The 18,497-nt window shown below is 37.4% G+C and overlaps 1 protein-coding gene across 2 annotated transcripts in view; it reads right to left on the bottom strand.

Moving 5' to 3' along the window:
* The window catches only part of ST8SIA4 (ST8 alpha-N-acetyl-neuraminide alpha-2,8-sialyltransferase 4), a 60,116-nt gene that overhangs the window by 19,703 nt on the left and 21,916 nt on the right, over nt 1-18,497 (bottom strand). The window contains exons 4-5 of one of the 2 annotated variants that reach the window (XM_021380470.1): nt 13,280-13,573; nt 6,726-8,082 (exon numbers count right to left, since the gene is read on the bottom strand). In XM_021380470.1, coding sequence (XP_021236145.1) covers nt 7,893-8,082; nt 13,280-13,573 — 484 coding nt within the window. In that variant the 3' untranslated portion in view covers nt 6,726-7,892. Of the gene's footprint in view, nt 1-6,725; nt 8,083-13,279; nt 13,574-18,497 lie in introns of those variants that run through there. The other variant, XM_021380469.1, reaches the window with a different exon arrangement.

Raw genomic sequence — 18,497 nt, 5'->3', positions numbered from 1 at the left:
AGAGAAGAGAAAAGAGAGAAGAGAAGAGAAAAGAGAGAAGAGAAAAGAGAAAAAGAGAAAAGAAAAGAGAAGAGAAAAAACATTAGAATACAGTGGATGCATTTTGCTCACTGGACTGATTGCATAAAACTACTTTCAGCTTGTGCTTAATTCCTCTTGAAGCTTGAAATCAAACATTAGCTCCCAATTGATACAGTAAATCAACATGTGCACTGCTACATTATTTGTTAAACTAACCTCAATTACAGAGAAGAAAATCCGACCTCTTGATTTAATGAATAAAATTTGAAGTCTCTCTTTTAGAAATTATTACATAAAGTATCTATTACAGGCATTTAGATTTGAACAATGCAACAAGATAGAGCAGATTAATCAAAAACATATAGAAGCTATTGATTCTACCATAATAAATCCTACAGCTGCAATGAATTAATCAAGCAGAAGAACCAGACTTCATACAAATAGAAGTAAACTACTTCAATAAAATAAGGAAGTAGAAGTTACTCCTTAAGATAAAGATTCCATGAGACCTTTAACAGGTAAAAAAAAAGTCTTTAAAGCATGTTTTGAAGAACATGAATGAACAGCAATAATTTGCTGCATCACAACTTAATGTACAGATCAGGAGAAGTGGGACATTGCCTTACAAAGTCCATCAAATATGAAAAACATTACAAACAATACAGTGGAGTCGACATCGTGGCTTTTCAAGATTTAAAGGGAGTTTATAAACAGGACAGAAATCAAGTTTTTACGTGGGTAGACAGTGATAGGACAAGGGAGAATAGTTTTAAACTAAAGGAGGGAAGATTTAGAGTAGATTATTACTGATACATGCTGGAACAGACTGCCCAGAGTGGATGCCCCATCCCTGAAGGTGTTCAAGGCCAGGTTGGATGGGGCCCCGGGCAATCTGATCTAGTAATTAATCTAGCAGGTGGCAGCCCTGCCTGTGGCAGGGGAGTTGGAGCATGATGATCATAGAATCATAGAATTAGCCAGGTTGGAAAACACCTACAAGATCATCCAGTCCAACCATCCACCTACCACCAATAACCCTACTAAACCATGTTTCTCAACACTATATCTAAATGTTTCTTGAACACCTCCAGGGATGGTGACTCCACCACCTCCCTGGGCAGCCCATTCCAGCGCCTGACCACTCTTTCAGAAAAGTACTATTTCCTGATGTCCAGCCTAAATCTCCTCTGGGGCAACTTGAGACCATTCCCTCTCGTTTTGTCACTAGTTATAAGAGAAGAGGCCGACCCCCAGCTCACTACAACCTCCCTTCAGGTAGTTATAGAGAGTGATAAGGTCTCCCCTGAGCCTCTTCTTCTCCAGACTGAGCAATCCCAGCTCCCTCAGCCGCTCCTCATAAGGCCTGTGCTCCAGACCCCTCACCACCTTCGTCGCCCTCCTCTGAACATGCTCCAGGGCCTCAATGTCGTTCTTGCAGTGAGGGGCCCAAAACTGGACACAGTACTCAAGGTGCGGCCTCACCAGGGCTGAGTACAGAAGGACAATGACTTCCCTACTCCTACTGGCAACACTATTTCTGATCCAAGCCAGGTTGCCAGTGGCCTTCTTGGCCACCTGGGCACACTGCTGGCTCATGCTCAGCCAGGCACTGACCAACACCCCCAGGTCTGTTTCCTCTACACAGTCTTCCAGCCACTCTGCCCCAAGCCTCTAGCAATGATCCTTGAGATCCCTTCCAACCCAAGCTATTCTAGGATTTTATGCCAAAGAACCAGTGTATTCAAAGAGCAAATGTTGCTATTTTTCACATTCTATTAAGCTCTACCTTCAGAGCAAACAATGCCAACCATAATGCCAATTATCAGCAATAAAATGTGATCTGAGCTCTGCCAAGCCCACCAACTGGTTTCACAAGGACATGCAACAGATTGAGAAAAAAACAGTTTGAGTCACTACTACACCGGGTCAGAAATTAACATGTGATAACTATGAGAAAGGCTGCAGATTGCACTGATTAATTTTCCAAGCAATTTCCAACACAAATTCCCATGGTTTTTGAGCGGGGAGATTAGAGTTTTGATTTTCTTCCAGAAAGACTTCCTGTATTTATATTGCTGTCTTCCCACATGTGCCAACACGACAGCTTCCTGCATCAATTTCTCTTTTCTACAATATGTTTCAAAAAGGAGTGCAGAAAAATATGAAAAAAAAACTTTGTCATGATTGGCCAGTACTTGAAAAAAAATAGAGATGTGTCCTCTCTCTTTTTTATAACTTATTTTATTTTCTTTCTGTGGGTTTCATACATTTTTAAATGCATCTATAAATGTATGCAAGTTAAGTGTCTATTTTTATTAGTACTGTTAAAAATCAAAAAAGAAGAAACACAAAACAGTCAGCCAAATAACTGTAAAATTACATGAAAAAAAAGTTTCGTGGATGAAATTCACAATTAACAATTCTCGCTAAAAGAAAGGAAGTACTTGTCACTTTCTTGGTGAAAGCATTGGTTAAGCAGAAACTGATCTAACTCTTACTATTATTCTAGACATAGTATAATGCCAGTGGCTCTACTAAGTCACCATCAGCCATATAATTAACAACAATTTGAATTCTTCTTGTCTTAACAATTTGAAGTCCTTCTACATTACCCTTGTGGGTGAGCAGCCTACTGCTCTGTAAAGGGATTCAGTTGGAAAGAGCAGATGTTTACTACTAACAACATCACAGAGCTGAGATTTACAAATGCATCGGCCAAATTTTCTTCTAATCATATCATCTTAAACTACTTTTTCTCTGTCACCAAAATTCATGCAGTCCACCTCTGAATAACTGACTCAGCCTCTTCACTGACCCTACAGATCTCCTCCTGTGTGAAGCATCCCTTGGGTCTCTAAGAAATCCAAATTACAGAGCACCACATCCTCTACAAAATCCCAAGAGAAACCCTTTACAGGCAGCAGAAATCTCAGTGGTCATCAGTGGGTAAGTCAAGCCCTACACTCTTTTTTCTGGCAAAAGCTTACACCCATCCCCTACAGCAGCCCCACAGTCTCCACAGCAAAGTTAGAAGCTATGCTTGTGAGGATTCATGTGGCCATGCAGCTTCCCTGCTGTTGCCAGTATGTATACCTCACTGTTCAAAAAGGAGAACATACTGCAGCATCAAAATACGTGTTCTTTCCTGAATCCTGTCTTTAACAGCCTTCAGGGCTCACCTTTGTGATTTTTAAATGACTACTAGCTTTGTAGAAGGAACAAATTAAAAACAAACAAACAAACAAAAAAAAAACACATCCCCAAAACCACCCCAAACACTGAAGATTATTTTCTGAAAGCTTCTTGTCTTGAAGAGCAATGTGCCATGGTCTACATTCTCTTTCTTGCATCTTCTACTTTGTCGCTTACAGACTAAATGTGAGAAGGGCCTCATCTGGAAAGTCCTTGCCAAATATGAGCTATTCAAAGTTTGCAAAGCCTGCAGATGGATTTTAGATTGTAGGAACAGTCTGGAACCCAAAGAGGAGGATACTACCCTTTCAGGCCTTCTGCATGTTTCAGGCTTCATCTGAAGATAAAGATTTTGACATAAGACTAAGACGTGCCACCTGTTGGTTTCAGTATGACTCTGGCATACCCACTACTTCCTCTCCTTCCAGCACCTCTGGTGACTGTGCCCTCTTTTATACTAAAATGAAGACAGGAAAACAAACAACAACAACAAAAAACACAAAACCCCATGAGCCTCCTAGGTGTTCTGAAACCAGCAGTTGCTCTTACTCTCAGTAGGGTCTTGTATCAGATCCTTTTGCAGGTCTTTGCTTGCAAGTTGTAAGAGAAAACAATTACTCATTCCAACTGGAAATTCTCCTGTATCCCCCTGCTGGTTAATAGAGCACAACTAAGATTAGGAAGAAATACAAGCTCTAGCAATAGCTTTCTCTAAGTCAATTTTCTTTGACTACCTCACTAAACACACGCTTCAACGAACACAAACAATTACACTTGTCCCACTAAAAACAGAATGGAAAATGTAAATAATGTCTACAACACTTCTGAAGTATATCAAGTGTTATTTCAAAACAGAAATACTGAAAAGCAATGTAAAAATAAAAGTATTTTCTTTTATATTTTACAAATACAAGTTAAGAATATAACTTCTCCTGTGGTCCATAAATTCTCTTTCTGAAGATTGAAGGACAAGTCTCAAAAACGTGACTTCAGAGCAGCAAACTCAACCAATTAGTCTGTTAGTGAATATAAATTCACATACAACTTAATCTCCCAGACACAACACTCCCTGTGTTAAAGGGAGAGACAGAGTGCTTCCTCACAAGCAGTCTTTGGGAGAAAAGCAGTTATTAGCTTCAGCATTTGTTAGCTTTAAAGTGCTTAAATTCTACTTAGCTCTGACCTGAAGTAGAATCATAGAATCACAGAATTGCTCAGGCTGGAAAAGACCTTCAAGATCATCAAGCCCAACCACAACCTAACCATACTGCTCTAACAACCCACTGCTAAATCATGTCCCTGAGCACCACACCCAAACGGTTTTAAACACATTCAGGTGACTCAACCACCTCCCTGGGGAGCCTGTTCCAGTGCTTAACAACCCTTTCTGGAAAGAAGTTTTTCCTGATATCCAACCTAAACCTCCCCTGGCGCAACTTGAGGCCATTTCCTCTTGTCCTGTCACTTGTCACCAGTGAGAAGAGACCAACTCCGCTCTCACTGCAATCACCTTTCAGGTATTTGAAGAGAGACTTTCTCCATTTAAGAACAAGAATCCAGGAACTTCAAACAAACCTGTTACAGCATTTTTGAAGAAGCTCATGCGAACTAAAAAGGGAGGCTGTAACAGACATTAACCCAAACTGTTCATTCATGCACTGCACAACTTATCCCAGCATATCACTTTGCTGAAGGACGGGACTGTTTATTCAGTTTCATAAACCATCCAATTATTTGAGCTGGGGTAAAAGGTAACTACTAGGGCCTGCTAGAATCATCCTTCCTCTACCAAAATTACCCATTCTGAAAAATACGGCATACACTGATACTCTTCTACCTCTGTTTAAAGTCAGTGGGACATCCAAAAGTATATCACCGAACAAAGGAACCGGCAGAAGTATGTGTATCCATTTCTATCATTTCTATTGCTTCTATCTTTTCCCTCTGAAAATATGTAATGAAGACCAAAAAAGAAAAACACTTAAGTCATCTTAATTTTCTTTTTCTAACTATTTTTCTTATTTCAGATGAAGAATCAATTTGGAAAAGAGATTAACATACTTAGAACTAGTAGAATTTATCACATCATAATAACTCTCCAATTTTGCTGAAAAGTTCAGAATCATCCATGCAGAAAAACCAGAAGGCCATTTTTAGTCACATCTTTTAAAACTGTATCTCTTTGCTAATTTCCACTCTACCTTGGAAATTGACTAATCATATGAAGAAATAAGTTACTGGCTAGATACTCAATGTAACTGCTCCTTATCATAGAAGTTCATTAAGATGAAAGCTAAATACACAGATTTTTGAAAACTCTACCTAACCATTTCAGTCAAAACAAAAAATAGCAGAACTAAGTTTCACCCTCCTTGAAAGAAATAAAAGTAAACCTGATAGAACTTACTCATTCACACATATCATAGAGAATCAACACATAGCTCAATTCATGTATCAAAAGCACCGAGAAACTTCTCTTCATCCTATTAGCATTGCCTGTCAAACATGGCTCTTTACGGACTCCACGGACCCCCTTTACAGTCTATGAAAACTGTTTCTGATTTGCTTTTCTGCTGTACATCAACAATTATCGTTACAGAAGCAAGATACAGACAAACAAGAGTTAATTAACTTTGCACTTTTTTTAATACTTTTCAAAAACATAGAAATTAAAAGATTTTATGCAAGGGAATATAAAACAATTGGGAAAAAAAATCAGTAGCAGAATTATTGCCAAAAACAAACATGTAAATATACTGCTTGAATAAACTATGTGTAACCTATCCCCTCCTTAGCTGCTAACAGTCATGCTAACAGCCACAATCTAAGCTTCAAAAACTTGAAAAAAAGCAATTTCCTTACTAAACCAAGTCTGTTGCTCTCATCTGCTTGAAAGCTAAAATTCAACCTTAGGAGAGTATGTTTTACAATTCCAAAGTAAATTAATTGCTCATGCTTAGGAACAAAGCAGTTGCCACAGCAAAAGGGACACACACACAAAAAAAAACAACAGAGCTTTATTATCAACAAATAAATAAGAATAAAGGTTGTCTTTCTACAGTCATGACCTGATTTTCAGGTTCTACTTTGCTGAATGGATTAGACTATGATAAATAAACTAACAAAAAGCATACATGTAGGTCACTCCTGAAGTCATGCCTCCTATTTATTTCCATGGAAACTTGGACAGATACAAAAAGCACAATAACATTATTTGATAGAGAAAGCTCTCAGCAACACTCTTTTTTTTTTTTTAAACATAGTCACCACCACTAGCCATGCATTTTTGCCAACAGTGAACACACGAGTGAACAAGAGAATCAAGCAGTCCAGCTTTCACTGTGCTCACATCCACTGTTTGGTTTCCAGAAATGTTCATCAGAGTCAATGAATGTCCAGTGGGTGCAATTTTTTCCGCATGGAGGAATTCAGTGACACACCTTTCCTCTATCCGCACTTCCATGTCAGATGCCATTCTGTCAGACTGCCCTCTTCTGCCATCTGTCACATGGCAACAACATGTAACGGAATGTTGGTGGGAAGATTCAGCTTCTACTTTCATACCACCAACATCCAGCTCTGATGTTGTAGGCCAACATAATAAAATAGGAAGCATTACTTTTGGAGCAGCCTTCATACGTTCTACTTCCCCTTTGTGTCCTCCACTACTTTAACTGGGCTTGCCCCCATGGAAAAAAGACTTAATTCTCTCAGAAAGCATCACATCTTGTCTTTGCCAAACTTCTCCAAAACACAAGAACAGAGGAGATGTTGTGCAAAGGAAACAGCAGGACACACTGAGGAGCTCTACGCCAGATAAGTAGACTGGTGATTCTCATGGTATGCAGAGCTCCTGCAGCCCTGGCCATCAGCTGCTGGGCTGAGAGTGGCCCGGGTCCTTGGTGGTGTCCCAGCTTCGGGAAGAGGAATGCCACATTTTTCTCTCACATCAGGGAAGGATCTTGAGGTCTGAAGAATGACTTAACACCATACAAGTTCTGAAAATCCAAACTGAGTGGTGTCTCATTTGTTTGAAAAAATCTGGCAGAAAAAGCCAGCTCTACTGATGGTTAGACCTGGCCAGAAGGGTACTTGTGACACAAAAAACCCTATTTCTACACCCACATTTATGGAAAACAGGAGTGTAGTTCACTGGAAAGCAGAGAAATCTGGTTTGTTTTTTCCTCATATTTTGAGTATTTTTTCTGGCATGATGCAGGAGACTGTAATTTTATAATAAATCTGTTATTTTATTTTCAGCTTATTGGCCATCTTTTACATTCTTTGATTTCTGCAGTGACTGTGATCCATGTAGTTCAAAATACCTTTTCTTAAGGAACAAATTTTAGCTGTAAGAAACAAACATGGTAGCAGTAAAGGAAGGAATAGAAGTGTTTACAGTATCAATTGCTCCCAGCAATTGTTTCTTTATGAGGGCAGAGCTGCTGGAGAAGTTATTTGATTTCTGCATGTTTCAGTTTCTCACAGTACTTCTCCTGTATTTCCCACAGTGAAGGACTCTTGAGCTGTGCTGAAGCTGTGCAAAAGGTCACTCCACTCAAACAACAGCTGTTTGCTTTCACTAACAAAGGGAAAAAGACTCTGCACCGAAATGACCATAAATAGATGCGGCATACTCTTTACACAACACAGAGAATTCAGTGGGAATTCTGCTGTGTTTAATGTAGGATCAAGTCTAATACCACTCTCGTAAAGGCAGTAGCAAGGAGGAAGTTAGTGGAGCCCAGGCTAATCCCACAGGATACCCACGAGGTTGCTGCATACCCCCAAGGCTGAAGGGATCTTCTGCGAATCAGTTGCAATGATTTACCGCTGCTGAGTGACTCATAGTTCATGGGATGACTCCAACTGGAAAAAAGCCAAGAAAACATTCTCACACATTAAGATAAATGTGAGAATTTTGTTTGGTGGAGACAGAGAGGAAACATGAGAAAAAAGTTCTCAGAAAACTACAGAAGATAAAAAGATGGCGCTGGCAGGAGTGAGGGTGTTTCCGCATCTTCAGCCTATGTTTTCCATTGTGCGCCAGCAGATGTGGGCTCTGAGAGTTAACTCTGGCCTCCAATACACCAACAAAGTGCCTAGGCCTCAGGAGCCCTCCCTGCTCCCCCTGGGGAGCTGAAAGACAGGACCGACCGACAGCAAAAAGCATCTGCTTGTCCTCTTTCCAGGTTTAGTTGTTTGCTACCGCCAGAAATAAACAAGAGCATCTGGACTCTGATCCCCATAAGCTCAGTTCCTGTTAGCCTACACTGCAGTTTAATACGCCTTCCAGTAGAACTCTGCTACTAAGACTAGATCATACAGACACACTCCACGCTTCAAAGAGTATCACACACCTGAAATAGATCGTTAAAAACAATCCTAATAATGAAAGAGTTCAGTATGAAATCTCAGATCTATTAATAAATCAAAGTTTCTGAAATTTGTTGCTAAATTCAATTTAAAAAAAAAAGTAATGCGGTTTGTTCATCTTAATTACTTCATAATTAACCTTTCTAGGACTGGCATTAGAGAGCAAAGAATCCTTTTAATCAATTAAGCTCCTCATTTATAGATTCTGCCTCCATCTTGAACTCAGTTTGGTACTAACTACCTCAATTATTTTGTCAATAATGTGTGCACAGTTACATTAAAAATTCCATTAAAAAAGCTTTTAGAAACACTTCAAGAGGAAATCATGCAACTGCCCCCAAAACACTTTCTGAATCTCATTTTTTAACTTGATAAACAAACTCGTTGACCAAGAAGTACAAAAAGAAAAAAAAAATTGAAATTATCATATGAAACTACAAGATTATTTTGGTATAAAACTACTCAAATTAAATATATGAATACATCAGCCATTTAAAATTTATGCTATAGGTTTAGATACTAGTTACCATGCTGGACTTAGTATTTATATAATCTCTTCTCAAAACTTTGAATCCCCTTGAGATTTCAGAAGAGAAGACATTGCTCATGTAAGTTTAATAAGGCATGGAATCCACAAAAGAAAAAAAAGCAGTTTCTTTTTTAAACACAACATTACCTCTTTTATGACCCAAAACACTCAAGAATGGACAGAAAAAAGTTTTCAAGATGTTCTCAGAACACAGACTTTACGCTAGTATGTGATCAAAATCAACTCCCAGACACTAAGTGCTGCTCAGAAAATTGCTTCAATTAAAAGGGAAATAATTGGACAGAATCTCAATGACATATGCAATTGCAGCAAAACTGCTATTATTATTTAAAAGAGTATATAGAGTTTAGTGACACTAGATTAGAACAGCAGTCTAAGAAAACTAGTGTCCTGTCTTTGGAAACTGACTATGCCTTATGCTTTAAAGACTAATGAAGGAAGAATCTAATTTGCTTGGACAATGTGGCAGTGTGATACATACAAAAAGGACAGAGACAATCCTTTCCAAACCTTATGGCCATTAGCCTGTACCCTTCAGCATTAAAGATCTCTATTACTGCTTAATATGTCAGACTGAATTTATAAGCATTAGTTATTAAATTATTTAACACACAATACACTACATTTCTATGCTTTTCATAAAATTCTAGGTGTGTTAAATAATATCAATTTACATTTACACAAGCAATCTGTTCTTCAGGAAAAAAAAGTCAGAACTGAAACCTGTTAGAGTAGATACACTCTCTTTTTAGGCAGTTTTCAGGCCTGTAGTACAGAATTGTACATTTTTGGATTATAAAGACTTGTAGTTGCAATGTAATAAGTTTCAAACAGAAGCTTCAGTTCACCCAGCTGAATGATAAGGATGTGGTGTAGTCCTTGAAACAAGAAACAGCATGGCTGCTTAAGTCTTCAAAAACAGCTAAGGGACTATTTCAGCTTATTAAAGACAAAATTGCACCTTTTATTCACCTCCATAAGGATATGCTTTCAAACTGAGTATGCTAGTTCAGCACACCCTCCTAGTATTATGTCTTTGGCACAGTCAAAGAAAATTCTCACTGTGCTTTACTTACGACATTAGGATGATTTTAAAATGTAGCTGACTATATGAGCCATGCTGACTTTCTTGAGTGATTCTCTTATCACTGAAGTTTAACTTAGAATAGTTCTAATTACCTTCATATCAATTATTATTTAATCCAAAATATGGTTCAATATATCAAAGCCAGAATGCTTTGATATTATTAAGACAAGAGAAGGAAAATAAGTGAATTTTTAATTGTATGGAAGTTAGAAGGAGCTTGAGGATGTTACGAATAGGAACAGAGGACAGTAACTGCTCTAAGCATTTGTAAATTAAAAGACCATTAAGCTACACTGAAACAAAGATACAAATATTAGAGAGCACTCGCACTCTACACAACAAAGGTTGCAAATGTACATGCAAGCCGTTTCCTTATGTAAAGGAATATAGTCTGCAGAACACACCTCCTGCAGTTCAGATTTCCTTATTATTCTTTCATCAGTAACTCAAACTTCACTTCCCTCTTATGGCTTAAGATACTGGGAGACATAGCATAAACCTCAATTTCACACGTGTGCTCGGACACCCTATTAAGAACAGTCTGCACAAGCCCTGCAGTGTTTTAACACACAGTTTTTGTGGGTAGGTTTCCTGTTTTCTCATCCAACTAAAAGCTGTTTTCAGATTGTGTTTATTTTATCTCTTCTGTTTCGCAGCACAATGGGCCCTCAACAGGTCATCACTGTTTACTTTATGTGGTCACAAAGACTTCACTTGAAAACACACAGCTTGCAAAAGTATCGAAAATACACAAAAATAGTTCAGACTCATAAAACAAGGACTGTTTCACAGGCGTATATTTTAGGAAGTGTCTCTTCATAAGCTCATAAATTATCAGTTTACAGTAGATTTGAAATAGATATGAGCATAACAGAATACAGTTCTGTGAAGATTTTACTTAAAAATAAGTAGCTAAATTGCACACGCTGCTTTAAATGGCAGTGGGGTTAGCTGTCCTTTAGTTTCAAACTGAACTTAATGCTCATAGCTTGCTTAAATTCTCCCACGTCTTACTGTTAAAAATGGATTGATTTAACAGTCAGTTCATTTGTAGGAAATATTATTTTTTAGCTCAGGCACACTTCAATTTAAAAATATTTTTTGCTTATCTGTTTCCCATACTACCATGATATTCCATTTAAAATAGAAACCAAACACATCTTAAAAAGGTTTAATGCAACCTATAAAGAGATGATACTCACTCCTAAGATTTAACCTTGTTGTAATACAAACCTCATTATTATGGACTGGTGTTGTAAGTCTGCATTCTGTAAAATCTAAAGAATGTTCCAAATGCTAGCTGCACCACTTCCAAATTTGACTCATGAAGACACATTCAGGTCATGCATTGCACTTCATGTATAAAGTCAAGGGTTAGGTCAAGGACAAATTTATCTTCTAATTTTTGACTTCGTATTTTGTTCTTATTTCAATTACAAAAAAAAAAAAAAAGAATAGTAAAGAATATATGATGATACAGTTACCTCCCAGAAGAACAAAACAGCAAAAGCTACCTGAAAAAACAACAGAGTCTGAAAGTGGAGGGCATAATGGTTAGAGCACAGATTCAACAGATTTGTGCAGTCACATCGGATGACACCAGTAGGTATAATTTGAAATACAGTACAGCCTAAATTTTCATCAGCAATTGTGATGGCAGAGCTTATGTTACTTTCACTTCACAGAGACAATGAAGGTACTAATTCTTAGAACCAGAGGTGCCCTAGATTGGGCAACTGATAGACTGAGTATTCTGAATTACAATTCATATTTGATAATTTTGCCTAGACTTGGCAGATGGGAATGGGAATAGCTGCTTGTAATTTGAAAGTGAACGTATTTATTTTATATACACATGCAAAGCCCACTGTGCTTATCCATGCGCTATATGCACTTTGAACACTTGAAAATTCAACACAATCAAGGCCCAAAAGTAACTAAATTGTAACTGTATAAGAAAAGAACTATCCACCAGCAAACTGAGCAACACAGTAAAAAAACGGTGAAATCCCAAAAGGGACAGTGTTTTCTTTCAGTGCCAGAAGTATACCATATGAAGAACAGAGCAGTCAAGCTACCTGGGACATGGCAGAAAAGCACACTCAAAAGCTCTAATACCCAAAAGAACAATGTATTTCTAAGCTTTATTCTCATGTTCTCATACTATACTGGGCTATCACATGAAACATCCCCACTGCTCCTATCTATGCTGCTGTAACACAACTAACACTTTAGGCAGATACATAATTATTAATTGTTGTCCAAGCATTAAGACACTTCCCCGAACTCCACAAATTGGACAGTTCAAGGAACAGAAGCTGAATATTATTACACTGTCATAATTCACATAGCAAATACATATTGTGCTACTATATTCTGAATATTTTTCATACATAGCCATATATACTCATACTTGCAATGGAGCCTTCAAATAAGAGTTTTGTTTGATTATGAGGTTGAAAAAAACCAAACCTCTGCAGAAAGCGTGAATGTGAAACTTTTTGGTCAGTGCTCTTGAATTGACCAAGCACCTGGCTGAATGCAAATGGAGAAAGTTTGCTACAAAATCTTAGGCATTTTGGAAAGGAGCTCATTACTTTCAGATCTGCCAGACTTCATTATCTGCATGGTTGTTAACCTACTGCCAATATGTTACCTAAATTTATATTTTTACTCCATAGCCTTGCCAAAAGAAGACACGCAGCACTTTTATTGTCCTCTGATTTGTTAAGAATACAAATATTCTTTGAATCCAGTCTGTTTTTCATCAATTTCCCACTATAATGAGCATAAAAATACTTTGCATATAAAAGCAAAAGAGAAATGTTATTGTGCTATTGCATTTCAATTGTTTGCATTACAGTAGGCTAAATGAGTGGATGACATTTACTGCTGAACAAGCTTATTTCATCATAAATACAATCCATTACAACAATAGGGAAAATATGCTAATCGTTTTAACAATTTACGTGCTCTTTTTCTTCTGGCTGCTAGAAATTCTAGTTATGAGTTTCACTGTGCCAAGGACAGACCAGTCTTTTCCAGACACTTACCCTCTGACAGCATGAATAAGTCTCAGTGATGGATAGGCGGTTCGCACTTTCAATTTATTCTTAAGGATTAACGCATTAACCCACTCCACATGCTTCTCTCCGCCTTTGACCATGAAAGCAGGGATCCAAAGGACACTGTCATTCAGCATGGATAGTCTATGCACAAATTTTTCTCTGTCACTCTCATTCCGAAAGCCTCCAAATGCTCTTTGTACAACTGATGGGTTCATGGTAATAAAATCAGATTTATTTCCCACATCTGCAGCAAACTCCACCACAGGAGCTAGATTGCACCTGAAGAGGAAGAAATTAATGGAAAAAATGAAAATAAATATGAAACATTAACTCAGAAAAATGTATGCGTGAAGGAAAAGCTAAAAATGAACATGCAAGCCCATTTCAATCAACATGAGGAAAAAATACCAGTGATAGTGTGACTGCATATAGCATTTTGCCAACATTTTCAGACTTAAAAAAAGAAACCCACAACACTGAATGCAACTAAGTCTGTGAGAAAAGACTTTTTTGTATATTTGAAAACAACGCCATCATGCTTTAAAAACCATAGCTCAGAGTATGCCTTCTAACACTTATTACCTTTCATTAGTGCTCATTTCTCATCTTCTTGTTGCCAACAACTCACATTCTTAAAGGAAATCATGTCAGCCAATTGAGGTATAATTTATATACTCATTGCATTTATGTTCAGTACAGTATTAAAGTAATTTACAAATCAACTTTAGCTCATGTTAAAAAGATTTTTGCTGTTTTAGAATATCACTGCAGCTGATCAGATGTTTTGAAATTTAGTATTTTTATTTCCTTTTGAAATTAACTTTTTTGGAAAAAAAAAAAAGATCTTTCCATTCTGCCATGATGTTTTGTGTTTAAGCCTTGTCTAACCTGCAGCAACTTCACTGCTCTCATCAGGCCTTTGCTCACCAAATCTTTTCATCTCTGTCATATAAGTATGTGTGTCATAAGCAGGAAGCCCTTCTCTATGGGCAGCACAAGAGGCTGGTGTCTGTACTTCAGAAACTACCTACGATTCCAGTGACTAACTAAAACAAATCACCTCCAGCACACCTTCTGTGAGTTCACCTCTAGCTGATACGTACCAATGCAGCACCTTGACATGGTATTTTCATGATTTTGCAAACTTTTCAGCTGAGTGAAAGCATGTTAAGTGATGTCAGTCCTAATTCTTTTGAAACATTTGCATGTTATTATATTCTAAATATAATGTCATTCTATTAGTTCTGCAATTATTTTCTGGCATAATGATCTTATTACTTAAGCTTAGTACTTTAGCATCTTCTAATGGTCAGATACTCACATGATATAAAAATAATTCAGTTCAGCATGGTGATACAGATTAACACCTATGATCTAGGCATGGATGACAATACTAGTTCCTCCAAAGACCACTTTTATTCTGTAATTATCAAGTAAAGTGGAGCAATCATCTTCAGAAATAAATGTTCATAAGGCTATAAACGCTATTTATTCTGAAGAGACAGAGCTGTCCAAGTTTCTGATGACATGGAGGCAGATGTAAGCTTTCTTGGGAAATGGATTTACATTTTTCTTTCACATCTGTTCAATAAACTTTCTTCATGTGTTACAGACGAAGAGTAATATCTCTCACAAAATTGTACTCAGGATATACATTTTCTCCCACTTATTTCAATAGCTTTGAAAATTTCTAATGTCTCTAAAAACATTAGTAAATGAACCTCTAACCTGGAGTTGTCAAAAACTGTGTTGCATAAAATCTAAAAAAAAAAATCAATCAGAAGGCTGAAAAATCAACCAATGAAATCCACTGAATTACCACTGCTCTTTAATATCTCTCTTCTAAGGGTGGACTGCTGAACATAAAAAGGATTCTTGCCCAGCAAGACTTTTTTTCAGCAGTCTCGCTTATATACAAAGGACAGCATCTATTACTGACAAACATGAGACAGAGCTTGGCATTGCAAATCCTGTTTTCTCTGTTCAACTTTGAGAATAACTTACCTTGTTTAAAAAGCAGCGTGTTATACTGAAAGTGTGCACAAATAACATAGGCCATATGTTTCTAATACGATCCTTTATTTCTTTTGACAGGTCTTTTCTTACTTGTCAACAGAATCAGTGCCTAAAACTTTTTTTCAGTTTAAGAGTGTATGTAGCCTGAGAGCAGCATCTCAGTGTAATTTCACCTAGAGCCTAACAACAGAAAGTCATTACAGGCTTACCAAATAGAAGGCCTACCTACCCTTCATTTTAATACTGCTTCATTGGTAGTATACTTCACATCTACATTTTAGAAAGGTATGCAGCATAGTGTATCTAGCAGCATAAATTCTTAACTTGTATATTCAGATTTTTCAAGCAGAACTTTGGAAAGCAATGAGCGACCCAAATGTACTCAGTAACAACTTCATTGTCTAAAAACAACTCAAATTGGGCATCTATTATCATATTAGAGGCAGGTAAGACATTTTGCTTTCCAAATGCTAAGCAACCCTTAGCATTTGATCTTTCAAAAAATTCAGGTATACAAATATGTATAAGTAGTAGTGCTTGACAGTTGAAATAATGCAGTAACAAAGTACATCTGAACTTTGTAAGGCTGTTTGCAAAGAAGTAACTAGATGCTGTTACCTCTTCACTGCTGACATTGTTATTTTAGTAGAACATAAATAAATGTAAGACAAGCTCTACAATAATTTCTAGCTCTGTTAAAGAAATAAACACTGCCATATTAGTTGTAGCACAACAATTTATAAGAATATTACTCACACTAAACACCTCTCATTTTTCAGAGGTTACTTCCTTCAAATTCTAGTGCTCGTTAAATCACGTGTCAACATTCAGTAGTTACTTTATATTTAGCTACAAAGTTGGAAAAATTCCTGTAATTCTTCAGTAAAGATTTAATGGAACCATTATGCCAGATGTGTCTCCACGTGTTCAAGAGTTTGCATAACTGTAACACTCACCCTGAACTGCCTGCACAAGATAATACATATTCCAGACTATTTCCAGAAAATTTTATAGAAAAGTATGCTTCAAAGCTAGTAAAACTGGTTATTGAGTATTTGCCTTCAGACTTGAGTACGTGTAAAACACTTCTGCTACCAGTTTTTGAGTTTTATCTTAAACTCTAATGCATCTTTATGTGTTACCATAGCTTCATACAAATGTTGAAATTTTAGAGTTTATTTTGCTAGCTGACAAATAATCTGCCACTGACAGTTCTCGAGATTCTTCCATGAAAACATCCCATACATAGCCTCATATACTTATTTTCTGTCAAGTAAATTAAGAAGTCTATTAATTGAATTTTGAAACAGGCAATGCAATAGCCTTCTCTGCTTATTTAGGCACAGAACTCCAAGCACATCCACAGGAGTAACAAGGAGATGAGCAGGGCACCTCAGCTTTAACATTAAGCACCTAGGATTTTGTATGCAATAAATAAAACCTCACTTTTTTTATTAAGTTGTCATTGCTATACCAAATCCATTAGGAAGAATAAATAAAAGACCGTCATTTACTGAGCTTCCTCTTTCTCACATGGCTCATTACTGATACCTTGCAGCAATACTACTGTTTAAAATTTGAGCCCCAAACACAGTTTTCTACAACATTATCTTCTACCACATACATACATTTTCATTCTATAAGTACTTCTTTGTTGCCTTCACCTTAGACAACCCAAATAAGTGGACTGCAGATTACAGTTGAGTAGAACAAACTTTACAACAAGGTTACTAATATTGGGATGGTAAGAATAGGTTGGAAATAGTAGTCACGTGCAGCACAGAAAATCAACTTGCTCAATTACAATAGTAGCTGCAAAGACCAGTGTTACGGTTTTGTGATTTTTGTTGTCGGTATTCCACATCATTACATCATGTAAGGTACGGGCAGTTAAAGAGTTAATTTCCTGGTTGCTGCAAACTACCTTTTTTGGTGTGGCCCTCTGAGGGGGAGGGGAGGAGGTGCACTCCCCAGGGGTCTTTGCGTTGGAGGGGAGGGGTGAAGCGGCGTGGGAGACGCGGGGTCTGTTCCTTCCTGCCCGGCGGAGAAAGCACGTGGTCCTCCTGCAGTTTACTGTGTAAGATTTTCAGCCTGTAAACTCTCCAATATAATTCTACTAGCCTCATTTTGATATATTTAGTAAAATTAGTTGTTCCTCCTCAGATTGGTGCCGCTGTTTTTTTTTGTGTTAGATCCGCCTACGAGTCCCTTGCTTTTTTCCCCTCTTCCCTTTGTTTTTCCCAGGGTGTGGCTCCTTGGCTTCTCTGCCGCTTTAGCCGCCACACCGCCCGGGGGCTGGTCCCTACTCGCCGGCAATTTTTTTTTTTTTCTTTCCTTCCTCTTTTCTTGTTTTCTTTTTTCTTTCAGGCCTGTCCCCCTTGTCACGGACGCAGACCCTTAGATAATACCGTGACAACCAGCACTGTGAATATACATTATATTGTACCAAGGTTTGTAAAGCTGGCTCTTCTGGGCCCAAGCTCTTGACCGTTTACAGAGAAAAGGATGAAATGTTTCTTGCCTCAACAAAAAGAAAAAAAAAAAAGGAAAAAAAAAGGCTGCAAAATAATAACTTTCCTGAGTTCCTTTTAGCTTTCTTTTGTTTTCCCATAAAAAAAATAAGTTTGTGTGCACTCTTTTAAACTAACAGGCTGATGAGTAATATTTTCTTTCTATATACATATTTAAATCAGAATCTCTAGCTCCTTTCTTCCCTTGCACTAAGATAATGACTACGTACTTGTTCTCCTAGTTCTTCTAAGCACTTCTTCTGCAGTAGAAGTGTTCAGAAGGTGGTCTAATGGTGGTCAAAACATTAGGTAATGTTAGGAGAGGAAGTCAAGACAAAACCAAAAAGGGACAAGGTTCGTAATGTTAGAACATCAGACAACAACACAAAACAGCACCAAGGAAGGTTCAGACCAGATATTAGGAAAGATTTCTTTGTCGTACAAGTGGTCAAATGCCAGAATGGATTTCCTAAAAAGGTGGTTGATGTCTATGCTTGTCACTGTTCAAGAGGCACTTGGATAATGTGTAACTATGTGAATGTGTCTATAGAAGTCACTTCTTACTGCAGTTCTGTTAAGTTTTCTAAATTTACGTCCTTAAATTACCTCTCATATTAAGAACTAAAAAGAAGTTCAAAGTTTTCTTTAAAAAAAAAAAAAAAAAAAAAGAAGGAAGC

This window comes from Numida meleagris, chromosome Z (genome assembly GCF_002078875.1).
Source record: "Numida meleagris isolate 19003 breed g44 Domestic line chromosome Z, NumMel1.0, whole genome shotgun sequence".
Lineage (NCBI taxonomy): Eukaryota > Metazoa > Chordata > Aves > Galliformes > Numididae > Numida > Numida meleagris.
The sequence above is the reverse complement of the archived record's forward strand: the minus strand, read 5'-3'. Positions and strand labels throughout refer to the sequence as shown.